This window comes from Pipistrellus kuhlii, unplaced genomic scaffold (genome assembly GCF_014108245.1).
Source record: "Pipistrellus kuhlii isolate mPipKuh1 unplaced genomic scaffold, mPipKuh1.p scaffold_m20_p_10, whole genome shotgun sequence".
In the NCBI taxonomy this organism is placed as follows: Eukaryota; Metazoa; Chordata; class Mammalia; order Chiroptera; family Vespertilionidae; genus Pipistrellus; species Pipistrellus kuhlii.
Genome location: NW_023425405.1, coordinates 46,447,624 through 46,460,308, shown reverse-complemented (window position 1 = coordinate 46,460,308; position 12,685 = coordinate 46,447,624). Strand labels below are relative to the sequence as shown.

Genomic DNA, 12,685 nt, shown 5'->3' with positions numbered 1-12,685 from the left:
TGGAGAGAACATATCTAAAGTGTTTTACTTCTGAGAAATAGAATTGGGGGTTGAAAAAAACTTATTTTATATATTTCTATAACTTTCAATATTTCTTAGTTGTATATAATACTTTGATAAATTCTCTAAAATAAAAATGTATGACAGTCAATGATCACCATCACAATCATTTATGAAACAAGTGCTATATGTCAGACTCTGTGCAGAGTCCTTCAGATCATCACTTGCTCAGTCTTTACAAAAATTCTAAACTAGAGATATTTTCATTGTGACTAAGAGAGGCACTTTATCACAAATAGGAGGTGATGGATGCCAAGTTCAAAACTCAGGTCCGTTCACTTTCACATCAAATGTTCTATCCCAATCAAACCATGGCATTTTTATGGTATAAATAAAGCAGCACAATAACCCTGGATTTCTGGGTATTTCCACCCATTGGAAATATTGTTATGGTTCAGATCATTGTTGTGTGAGGTCATTCGTTCAACCAGCTTGAGCCTGGTCTGTGCTTTAGGGATTCAGCAGTAAACTAAACAATAAGTATCCCCCTTGTTGTCCTCCTCACAGAGCCCACATTCTAGCTGATGCAGAGCCAGGACAAGAAAATAGGTCAAGCGTATGTCTCCTGGTGCTATGTGCGCTATATAATCTGCAGAAAACAAAGTGGAGAAGGGAGAAGGGCAGGAACCCAGTCGGAAGGGAAACCTAAGTGCCTAGTAGTCAGGCCCCTGTCAAGTGTAGCATAAAACTCACCCCATTTCATTCTTATCATCACCCTCTTATTTAATTTTCTCTCTTTTTTTATTTATTAAGAAAGTAAGAGTAAGTAGTTATATAAATCCTTAGTGATTATAATCAGCACCTGGTAACATCAGCATTCATTCATGTCTGATTACAAACCCTATGTGGTTTCTCATACACACACACAAAAAAGTTCCCAAAGAATTGTGCCTAAATTGACTTTATGATATTGAAAAATGTACTCTTTATTCTGCCAAAAGTATCTAGTGCGATAGTGGCTTTACATAAGGCAAGGGTATACCGTCATATAAGGCATACGCCTTCAAAACATTGAGGGTCCATAATCTTTAATAAATAGTGAAAACCTCAACATTCTTTACTCTGAAATGGATACAGTGGTTTCCTGCCTTGCTGCTCGAGGTGTATGTTTTGCTCAAAATCTAAATACGGCAGATCTTCCTTAGCCTTGCGCTTTCCGGGGCTCCTGTGCTAAGCTACTCAGAAACAGTCATCTATGGGACTGAACACTTAACAGCTGCGTCTGGGAATGTACATTTGATTCTTTCTGCCGCTCATGGGACTGTGTGACATTTTCCTCTCCAGAGACAGAGGAATTGGATGGAGGGCATTAGGCTTCTGATTAAATAGTAATCCAAGTAAGTGCAAGGCCATCTGTTTTGCATGTATTTATTCTGAAATATCTTTCTCTAACACTGTTCATAGTTTCATTATAATCTAACTATTTTTCAATATGTTTAAAATATACTTTTTAAAAACAAAACAAAAAACATTCTATCTGAACTCATGTTGGTGAGCTATTTCTGAATTGTCATATTTGTGAGCGCGAGCGTGTGCGCGCGCGTGTGTGTGTGTGTGTGTGTGTGTGTGTGTGTTTGTGAGAGAGAATTAGATTGAGAATAAAATTTATCAGAGCATTTTAAATAAACTTGATATGCTTAATCAAAATACTTAATTACCTTTTATATTTCCTTTTTACTAATACAACAAAGGTAAAAGGTCACCATTATAAGGAAATCATCTTTCTAAGGCAACTAAAAGGCTCTGTAAGTTATTCGTTTAAAATGAAAAGCAAAAATTATAATGAAATTGTGCAAAGCCATTTCTACATTAACCTAATTAAGTGAAATCTGAGGAGGGGGGAAAATCAAAATACCTACGGTGTTTCATAACATGTTGCTGATTTTTAAATACGTGTGTCCGTAAAAATGCCTTGGAAAGAGAAAGCAACACATGAGGAAAAAATTTTGAAAAGAGTGCTTTGGATTCCTGCCTTCAGTTGAACCGCTAACATGTGATAGGATTCTCCGCATGCCCAGAGGGAATAGCAGGAGCAAGCCAATGATGAAGACTGGCTTCAATGTGATGTAATGGACTAAGTATATCTCTGCTTGTTTTTGTCCTGTTGCTTTATTTCAAAGTTGACTTGGAAGCATTTATTAAAGGCCTGTCTGACAGGTGACAGTTTAACCTTCTGAATAGTTTGATTTTGCCTTTGGGATTCTGAAAACTTCTTTGTAAAAATGTATTCTTAAGATTGAAGGTCCTTCCTTCCTCCCCCCACTCACCCCCTACTCCGATGTGCAAGGCCTTCTATTTTGGCTAGATTTAAAAATAAGCCAGTCAGTGACAGAAAAGTACCACATGATCTCACTCATTTTTGGATAATAAAGAACATTATAAGCTGATGAACAAAACTAGATACAGAGGCAGAGAAGCATGGAACAGACTGTCAAACAATAGCGGGAAGGCTGGGGAGGGGAGGTTTGGGGGACGGGGAGAGAGAAGAGACCAACCGAAGGACTTGTATGCATGCATATAAGCATAACCAATGGGCACAGACTCTGGGAGGGGGGTGAGGGCATGTACTGGGGGCTAGGGGAGGCTGGGGAAGGTCAATGAGAGGAAAAGAAAGCATATGTACTACTATTTGTAATACATAAAAAATAAAGGACATGTACAATATGAAAAAATAAAAAATAAAATGATGTTCTTTTAAAGTAACTCATGTGTATACTTTTTAAGATATGTATTAAAGGCTCATTCTAAATAGTAATGCTATTTACAAGTTATTTGATCATTGTATTTTGGCTGAAAACATTTAAGATCAACTTAATATTGTGAATTTTTTAGGTGGATTTTGCCGAACCCATGAAATTTTTATAAGATTCACAGAACATGATAAACAGTTAAGAACTTCCAGTTAGAACAATAGGCCATTTCCTTTTTTAGAGTCTGTTTGTCATCTCTGTTGATTGACAGGGTCTCCAACTGTTCAAGAAATTAGCCTGCATGCACTTCAGATTCATGCTGTATAGCAAAGTGTATTCTCCTTAAACTTCATGAAATGAGCTTGGCAAGCTGGCCATGACAGTGAAGTGAAGCTCTCATTAATCTCCCTAATTTACATTCCATCATTTGGGGTAATGGCCGTGTGGTGAAACAGAATGTATCACAGGCGGCTTCAGTTCTCTTTCCACCCTGGCCTCTGACTTAGTTGGATAGGCAAACGGCCAAAAATAAATAACTAAAATGCTGCTGAGTATCTCAGATATAGGTAAGGGGTCCTTTCCAGACCGCAAGAATAGACTGTTAAGAGCCACACCAGTGTGATGTGTGTGGGGTTTTATTCTTTTCCTTTTTTTTTTTTAAATTCCTCTGGCAACAAACCACTCACTGGGATTTGACAGACATTGTGGTTTTTTTTTTTTTGTTTTTTTTTTTAAGCATATTTAAACTCACACACTTTGTAATGAGGATTTCAGTGCAGGGTTTTTTCTGCAGAATACCATTTGATCCTACTAAGAGTTGTCTGTTCCAATGTCCGAGCACTTGACTGAAAAATCCTTCTTAGCTTTTTTAAAGGTAAGTCATATGATTTTTTTTTAAAGATAAGAGATTTCTGTCTGCCAAATGATAGATGACACTACTATATAAAAACCTCTTAAGAAGTTATATAACAACAACAAAAAGCAGTGGCTGTTTTGTTAGTCTCTAGGCTTTATTTAAAAATTAGATTTGTGTTGTTTTCTAAGTTATCAATTTTCTACCTTTTATGTTTAAAAAAATATTAAAACCTTGTTTAATGCTCAATGACAGTTCACTTCTTGATATTTAAAATGTTATGTTTTTCTGTAAACATTTATTTGTTAATATTTAAGATGATTTACAATACAATTAAATTATTGTAAAACTTACATTGTATAATTATACATGATTTTTTAATTTAAATTATGAATAGAAATAATCATAAGTGAAATCAATATAGTAGAATTAGTTGTTATAAATGACTTGCCACTCTTATGTCAACATGCTATCTTGTATGCAATTGTTAACTATTTATTACTTTATAGAATATTAGCATACTTAATTTTCTATCTGATTACACAATTTTTGGTGAATTTGACCTTGTCTGCATGGTTAAATATACAAATGCAATGTATATTTAGATACAATGTATTTTTAGATACATTCTGATTAACTATTTTTTTAGTTACCAAACATTATAATTGTCCTGGAAATGGTAAATTATATTAATTCCAAATAATGATTCTAGATGTTATCCCTGGCCCAAGTGTAAATTACATAACATTTGTTAGCAAAATAAAAATAAAACAAAACTGACTTTTTAGGCTATTTAGAAAGCTTATTAAAAATAGTAACAAATTATTTTATTGAATCATCATACCAAGTATAAATAAAAGATAAATCATTCTGAAGAAATTAAAAGTTTCAATTTAATTGCACTAAGTGAATCCATCTATAACTGTAAATGGCATAAATTCTCTAGAGTGAATCTCAAATAGTTATTTGGATTACCAAGTCACATATTGAAATACATTTTTAAATTGCATACATGTACTTTTTAGTCCGTTCCTATCTGAGTAATGTTTTGTTTTGTTTTGTTTTGTTTTGTTTTAGTACAGGAGTATTTTTATTTAATTTCTAAGTATGTATCTTTTTTAGTAGTCCTATCAAGTTTCTCTAAATCCATCAGAAGTTTTAGAATCTTTATCCAAACAAACCTCACAAACCTAAACCCTTGCCAGTAATGTCTCATGGATCTAAATTCTAAAAGAAACATTGCTTTTAATATTGGTTTGTAAAATAATCAAAATTAAAAATTTTAAAGTTTTGTTATTTAGAGTCTCCAACAGTCTATTGAAACTTATGAAAGAAGAAATATGAAGTTATTTTTTCATTTATCAGAGTTATTATTAAACATGTACAATACATCAAATATACAGTCATCATCTAATAGGTTAAACTAGAGAATAAAATTCTCAGAATACAATTCTGAGAGAAATCTCATAATTATAAGTGGAGAGAGATTTGGAAAGAGTATACTGAAAATTTTGAAATATCTCTGAAATTATTATAGTTGCCACCCTTATTTTTTCATGAAAATATCTGGTCATGGTTACTCAAATACATTTGAATCTCTTATGGATTCTCTTGTTCCTGAAGGAACTCAGTAACTTTAAAGAAAAAAAAATCTAATCACAATGTGTTTTAGTTCACTGGCCCAAGTCATGGCTAAAAGTTTCAAGTAGCACTTTCTAACCTAGTAGTTTTCTTTCCATTTGCATGATATTCTAAGTTTCTGTATATAAAACGTTTAAATCATTTTATCAGATTACTTTGTAAACTAAGGGTTTTGAAAATTATCATTTCTATTTGCAAACTGGATACATTTATTAGACTTTTTAAATAATACTTTACTTGGTCAACATATAGTAACTTTATGCTATAGTTGTTTAACATAATGTTTTATAACATTTTCTATTATAGAAATTTTTATAGATTACCTCATTTAATTTTATTTGCTAACTTATTTAAAGTATAATAAACCCATTTTAGAGAAAGTTGAGTCATAACAGAAGTGCATGTGGACTGTTTTCTTATGTTAAGGAAATTAGAAGGAAAGCTTATAGATAGAATAAGAAATTTGAGGTACTAGTCACTCATGAGTAAGAAAATATCATCCAGGTCTTAATATTCACTTATGATACAAGTACTCTTATAATTTGAAACCTTTTCAAGTTTTGTAGTTCACACCCCAGGAAATTTTACCTCTGGGCCATATTTTTTTTCTGGGTGGAGTTTCCCAGGGCACATAGCTTTACCTACACATGGGAATAATTGCAGATTCTCTAGGGATGTTCTGATTTTCTGACCTATGTATTATAGACACTTCTCTACCACCAGGTTTTCAACATAGTGGAAAGGCATAATGGTCATAAAGTTATTCTAGAAATACTCTGATGATTTATCAGCTAAAATAGAAAAAAGAAAAATTCTATGCTTCTTTCTTCTTTCAAATATAATCCAAGGGAATAAAATACCTTCACTAATTCTGCAGAAGGATTTGGATTTGTAATCTAGAAACTGAGAGGATACAGCTAATTTCCCTGTAGACGCATGAAAGGTATAACAGTGACATCATCAGACAGGCCTTAATTTTTTTTTTTCTTCGTTACAGAAATCTCAATAAGTTTTCTTTTCTGTACCTGTAATCAATCTTTGCTTTCTAAACTTAGGTACTTTGCAAGGAGCAAAGTACTACAGATAGCAATGTCTTCTCTATTTTTTATGAAGGCAAATAACAATAAATAAAGAATAATAATTAATACTAAACTAGCAAATGAAATAAATTACCTGTTTTTAATATGTAAGGAGTTGTGTTATTAAGAAAAGTGTGTAAGTCACAAATTTTGCATGCTCTCAACACCTAAATTTGAAAGAAAAGTGGGAACAAACTATACTTTTTTTTTCCCCACCCCTTTAGATAAATGTAAGCGGAGGCACTGTTGAGTAGAATGTCTGAACTTTTCCCTTATTTACACAATATACATATTACATAATATATTAGGCCCTCCTCTGTCTCAGGTGAATAAAACTGATTGTCATTTTGTAATAGGAAGCATAAGGTTAAAGTATAATTATAGTAGCTATAATTAGTGATTATGTCAAGGCACTGATGATTACAAATGAACCCAAGTATACCAAATATCTTGCCTAAGCTTAAGGAGAAAATGTTGGAAACTTACATCATGTTAACAAAAGTGAATCAATCAGAAAATCTGAAAAAGTAGATAAATGTAATCTCGCTCTCGCTGATATATATATATATATATATCAGTGCATGTTTGAATATTTGTATCTTTGCTTATATATCAATGTGATTCTACAGAATAAATGTCCTGACACTTCTGTTTTCTGATGAACCTGATTCAACAGCAGTGGGATGTGGACACTATTTCACTTCAGTTCACAGCAGGCAGAGTGTAGGCAGTACCCAGACATCCATATTTTGTAACGTATTTTTATTAATTTTAGAGAGGAAAGAAGAGGGAATGGATGTGTGCCCTTAACCAGAACCAAACCCAGGGCTCTTCAGGCCACAGGCTTTATCCACTGAGCCAACTCGGCTAGGGCCAGACATCCCTATTCTTGACATCCCTGGCTCAGGGTCCTTGGAAGTAAGAATGATGAGTTCTCAGCGGTAGAAATGGAGGCGTGTGCTGCCCCCCTGAGTCCTCAGGTGGACATTCTTAGGACTGTTTTCTCCTTACAGAAACTCTTCCCTGTAGTATAAGGGGCTACCTGAAATAAAAGAGAAAGATTCTGAGTAAGTCAGAAAGATTCATGACTACATTATGGCATGGAATCTGCAAAGGAGCAGAATATGCATATATACCTATTTCAGCAATAATCAATAGCAATAGACTTGTAATTTGCAAATCACTTTACATTCCATCTGTCATATTTGTAAATGACATTAATGTTGAATAATTTATAGTGGCTTACATAGGAGATAAAATAACTTTCCAAAAAAGATAACTTCATCTTTGAGTTGTTTTTTTTATTTTTTGGTTTTTGTTTTTTTTTAAAAAAAAAAATCATGATAGTATATAAACAAAACTGGAACCTGACACTATGGATTTTTTGTCTCAATTTTTTTAAAAATATATTTTATTGATTTTTCACAGAGAGGAAGAGAGAGATAGAGAGTTAGAAACATTGATGAGAAAGAATCATCGATCAGCTGCCTCTTGCACACCCCCTACCGGGGATGTACCCGCAACCAAGGTACATGCCCTTGCCCGGAATCGAACCCGGGACCCTTCAGTCCGCAGGCCGACGCTCTATCCACTGAGCCAAACCGGTCCCGGCTTGTCTCAATTGTTAAATGGGCTTGCAAAGCCATAGGTCTCCACAGAGATTCTCCTAGAGCTTCCTAAAAGTGTAAAGGAGCCGAAACCGGTTTGGCTTAGTGGATAGAGCATCAGCCTACAGACTGAAGGGTCCCGGGATCCATTCCGGTCAAGGGCAAGTGCCTTGGTTGCGGGCACGTCCCCAGTGATTCTCTCTCATTGATGTTTCTGACTCTCTATTCCTCTCCCTTCCTCTCTGTAAAATGATCAATAATTTTTTTTTTTTTTTAAGTGTAAAGGAGAATGTCAGGAAAACTGAGTTAGAAATCGGGGTCTCTGGTTCCCACCACTGCTGTAATCATAATAATTCTATCTATTGGTTTTCCGTGTAAGAATTTAAGTGAAGAATTGGTTCAGATAAATTAAAAATAAAAAAAAGCCCTAGGCTGTTTTTCTCAGTTGTTAGAGTGCCCTCCGTGGACTGAAGGGTCATAGATTAGATTTTGGTCAAGAGTAGGTACCTTGGTCGCAGGCTCAATCCCCAGTGCCATGTGGGATACCTGCGGGAGGTTGGGGGGGAGAAACAAAAGATGTGTCTTTCTCACACTGATTTTCTCTCTGTGTCTCTTCCACCTCTGCTCCACTCTCTCTTTAAAAAAAAAAAAAGCAATCAATGGAAAAAATATCCTCAGGTGACAATTAACAAAAGTTAAAACAAAAAGAACCTTATCTGGTCTTAATATCTTTGTTTTTCACACAAGGAAGTTGAGGTAGTCAGATTAAAAGACTTTCTCATGGTGACCTAGCAAGAGTGGCAAATCAGGTTTTGGTTTCATCACAATTACATCAGGTTGGGTCCTGCATTTGAGTGCAACTTTACGTTATAACTTGCAAATAAGAGTTGAGAGATGATCTATGCAATTGGCTTTCAGTAAGTATTACTTCATAAGCTACTTTGAATATGGTTATTTGTTTATAGTATACTAGAGGCCTGGTGCATGAAATTCATGCATGGATATGGTCCCTAGGCCCGGCCAGCGATCAGGGCCGATAGAGCCTTCTTTCTGGTTACTGCCTGGGGCCTTCCTTGGTTCTGCACCACCCTCTGGTGGTCAGCACACATCATAGCAAATGATCAAACTCCATCTCCTGGTTGAACTCCTGAGGGGACACTTTGCATATTAGGCTTTTATACAAATAGATAAAACAGCAGGATGATTTCTATACTTAACAATTACTATGATTATGATTCAAGATTTACAAGATTATGATTCAAGAAAAGTTTAAGGTGCTGTTTAGTTATACTTTGCAAGGTAATTCTGCTTGATATTATCCAGTCCTATATAAACTTTAACTAACTTGGTCTATGGCATTATGACAAGCATAGCCAACACCATATGTGGTAGCATGTTGCATGATTTTTAAGGGTATAGAAAGCTATCTTCACACTCTACCTTCAAGCAATTAATAAAAAGCCAATCCCACTTACTCAGTGACACAAAAACTCCACAGGAAAAATGTCACATGTAAGCTTATGTGTTTTTTTCCTTTTATAGTTGAAAAACACACACGACACTCACTACTCAAGCCTCTTAGCTACCAGGACCTAAGTATGAATGAGTCTGTTACATCCTCACTTCTTGTGGAAGTATCCTAAGTATAAGGCATATGTAGAGAGAAATCACAATGGATAAGAAGTAAAATAAATAAAATTGCCCTGGAAAATTTTTGTAACATTTATCTTTCTCCATCTGGGGAAAAAAAATATTTTTTAATTGTCTTACCATTATTTTCTTAGCTATGCAAATAATACTTTTAAAAAAATGGTTCCACAGTAGGAATAAATATTAACAAAATCATAACACTTGTACAACTGTTGCAATAAAACTGTGGAGGAAAATCTGAGACTCTAACAAAATGTAATTTTTATTATTACATTTAAAGTGTTGACAAAAATATGTTGTGTGTGAATCTTTTTTTGTAGTCTATGTTCTGTTGGCATTTATGTTTTCCTTGGCCATAGGCCTTTTGAAGTAGGGGATGTCTGTTTATAAACTACAAAGCATTCTGACTGTTCATTAATGTTTGGTCGACCCCACTTTAAAAATGCTATTACAGCCCCTCTGGCATGGCATGGCTTGGTTGAGCACTGACCTATGAACCAGGGGGTCATGGTTCTATCCCAGTCAGAGCATATGCCTGGATTGCAGACTCCATCCCCAATAGGGGGTGTGTAGGAGGCAGCCGATCAGTGTTTCTCTCTCTTCATTGATGTTTCCATCTCTCTTCCTTCCTCTTCCTTCCTCTCTGAAATCAATAAAAAATATTTTTAAATGCTGTTACAATCATAATAGCTCAAATTAATGTGGTTTTAAATATCAGTTAAAAGTAATAGGTTCTTATTAACTTTGTTACAAGAGGAACCACTCACTCCACCAATCATTTTCTCCCCATCTTTATGAAATAAACACATAGTAGAAAGATACCAAAAATTGACTTGGTGAAATACATACTGGCACAAACAAGTTCATTTTAACAGTTGGCATGGATCAGCTACCCATGACAAAATAAATATTACAAATGAATGTGTACAAAAAATTACTTGAGACTAGTAACAAAGCAATGCTTAACTTTAAAACTAGACATCCTTTACATTAAATAATTTCTTCAAATTCTTTGCACCTTTAGTCTATCCAAAAGTCAATTATTAACAGTAAAATTGAAAGTAAAAGACATTTCTTTAAAATATTTTAATCTTTTCAACAATTCTAGAAACAATTTAGGCATAAATTCAACACTCATGAAGATGGGATTTTCTTTTCATAGTAATGATAATTTGGATGATATTAGTATTCTAGTATTCATTTCCTAATATTGTATTCCCCCAATTTACCCATTTGCTTCTTTTTTGTTTTAACAGATAGCTGACAATGACTAGAAGAATTGATTGTTTCTGAGACGCATAAAATCACTTTCCATAAATCCCATACCTTGCTGTTCATTTGTGAATAAGGTATAGTAAAGAGAACATGTTACCATACTTGCTTAGCTCTTAGATGGAGCAGACATCTGCCCACTCACAGTCAGTTTGAAGGAAAACTCCAGCAGAGTGTGGCAGGCAGGCTGTGTTTGAGTGGATAAGCCAGCTAGAGGGTGAGGATGCAACTGAATGTCTCAGGCTGGGAGAAGGTAGATAAGGGTGAGAGTACAGTAAGCACGTTCTCCTTAGATAAGATTTCCTTGTTAATTATCCATAAGAAGAAGAAAACTAGGGGGAGACTTTTTTTAAATGCTGTATATGACAATATTTTTAATTTCTACCCGTGGTAGATAGTAAATAGCAAGAAAGGGGAGGGCCTGATCTAGAAAATCAGTTTCTTAAAAAAAAAGAAAAGAAAGAAAGAAAGAAAAGCACTTGTTTATTGATAACGGGGAAAACAATCTGTTTCATAATGTGTTGTCTTTGTACTTTGATCTGTTTGTATTGATATTTAAGCTTCTGTTTTATGATCTCTTCCTAATGATAGAGCCAGAGCTCTTGGAGCCGGGAGTTTAAAAGGAGCAGGTGCCGAGCCTCTACTTTTTCCCTGAACAAGAAAGATGGGCTGTGATCGGAACTGTGGGCTCATCACCGGCGCTGTCATCGGGGCAGTGCTGGCTCTGTTCGGTGGTATTCTAATGCCAGTCGGAGACTTGCTTATTGAGAAGACGATTAAAAAGGTACAAGTAGTCAGAAGGATATTTTTTTGGTCAGTCTGACTCATTGTATCTTCTGTCCCTTACTTGCTTTGGGAGCCTGTTTTATATTTTATGGTAACTGGTCACTTTGTGTCCTCAGTACAGAAGTGATTATGGGCTGCCACAGCTTTATGCAACAGAGAAATGTTAAATGTATATTTACCATAAATTGCTACCTTAGGTGTAAATATTCAAATTCTGATAAAAGCTATTCATTGGTGCACAGGTAAGTTGAAACAATTGTTTATATCTAAAGAGTATGGTTTTGAGTAAAAAAGAGGTAAGTGTATAAAAGTAGATGTATCTTGGTTAAAACTGAGAAAAGTAAACTTGTATGTATAATACATAATATAGAACATATATAATATTAATATATAGGTACACATTATACATAGTCATTTAATCATAATTAAGTTTAATAATGAATCAAGAAATTTTTTATTTGGTAAACTGCTGGGTTTCTTTTTATAATATTTATAATAACATAAGTATTTCCTGTTTACAAAGCTTATGTTTTTAAAAAATGCTATGAGAAATGTTACATAGGACATATGCCAGTGTAGTTGTGACCTAGTTAGAGTAATTCAATAGATAGTTTGCACAATAAACTAGAATTAATTTCCCATCTTAGTTCCTTAGCTTCACACTCACCATCTTCAATTGATAGAGAAAGACTAGGATAAGGTCATACAGACCTGCTGGAGTTCTAAACCCAGGATGGCAAATTCAAATGGTTTCAGAAGTTTGGAGTCAGAGTAAAAAAGAAAAAAGTGAAGCTGTGAAGCACAAGAGAAAATGAAGAATAGGAACTATTGTGAATGTGAATGTGTGCCCTCCCTGAATACATGTATGTTTCCTTTTTTCAAAACATAATTCTGGCCAAATAAAACATGTCTGAGTACTAGCCTCAGTTCTCAGCCTGATTAGATGTCAGTGGCCTAGACAGAGAGTTAATAAGTACAGTGCACAATTGAGAACAATAAAAATTAAATAATAAAATAGGCTATAGCTACGAACTCATACTGAAATGT

General features: G+C 34.5%; 1 protein-coding gene across 3 annotated transcripts in view; it reads left to right on the top strand.

Moving 5' to 3' along the window:
* The window catches only part of CD36 (CD36 molecule), a 58,588-nt gene that overhangs the window by 16,560 nt on the left and 29,343 nt on the right, over positions 1 to 12,685 (top strand). For 2 of the 3 annotated variants that reach the window (XM_036429592.2, XM_036429593.2), the window contains exons 2-3: positions 10,837 to 10,929; positions 11,444 to 11,636. In XM_036429592.2, the coding sequence (XP_036285485.1) occupies positions 11,517 to 11,636 (120 nt within the window). In that variant the 5' untranslated portion in view covers positions 10,837 to 10,929; positions 11,444 to 11,516. Of the gene's footprint in view, positions 1 to 3,270; positions 3,625 to 10,836; positions 10,930 to 11,443; positions 11,637 to 12,685 lie in introns of those variants that run through there. The other variant, XM_036429591.2, reaches the window with a different exon arrangement.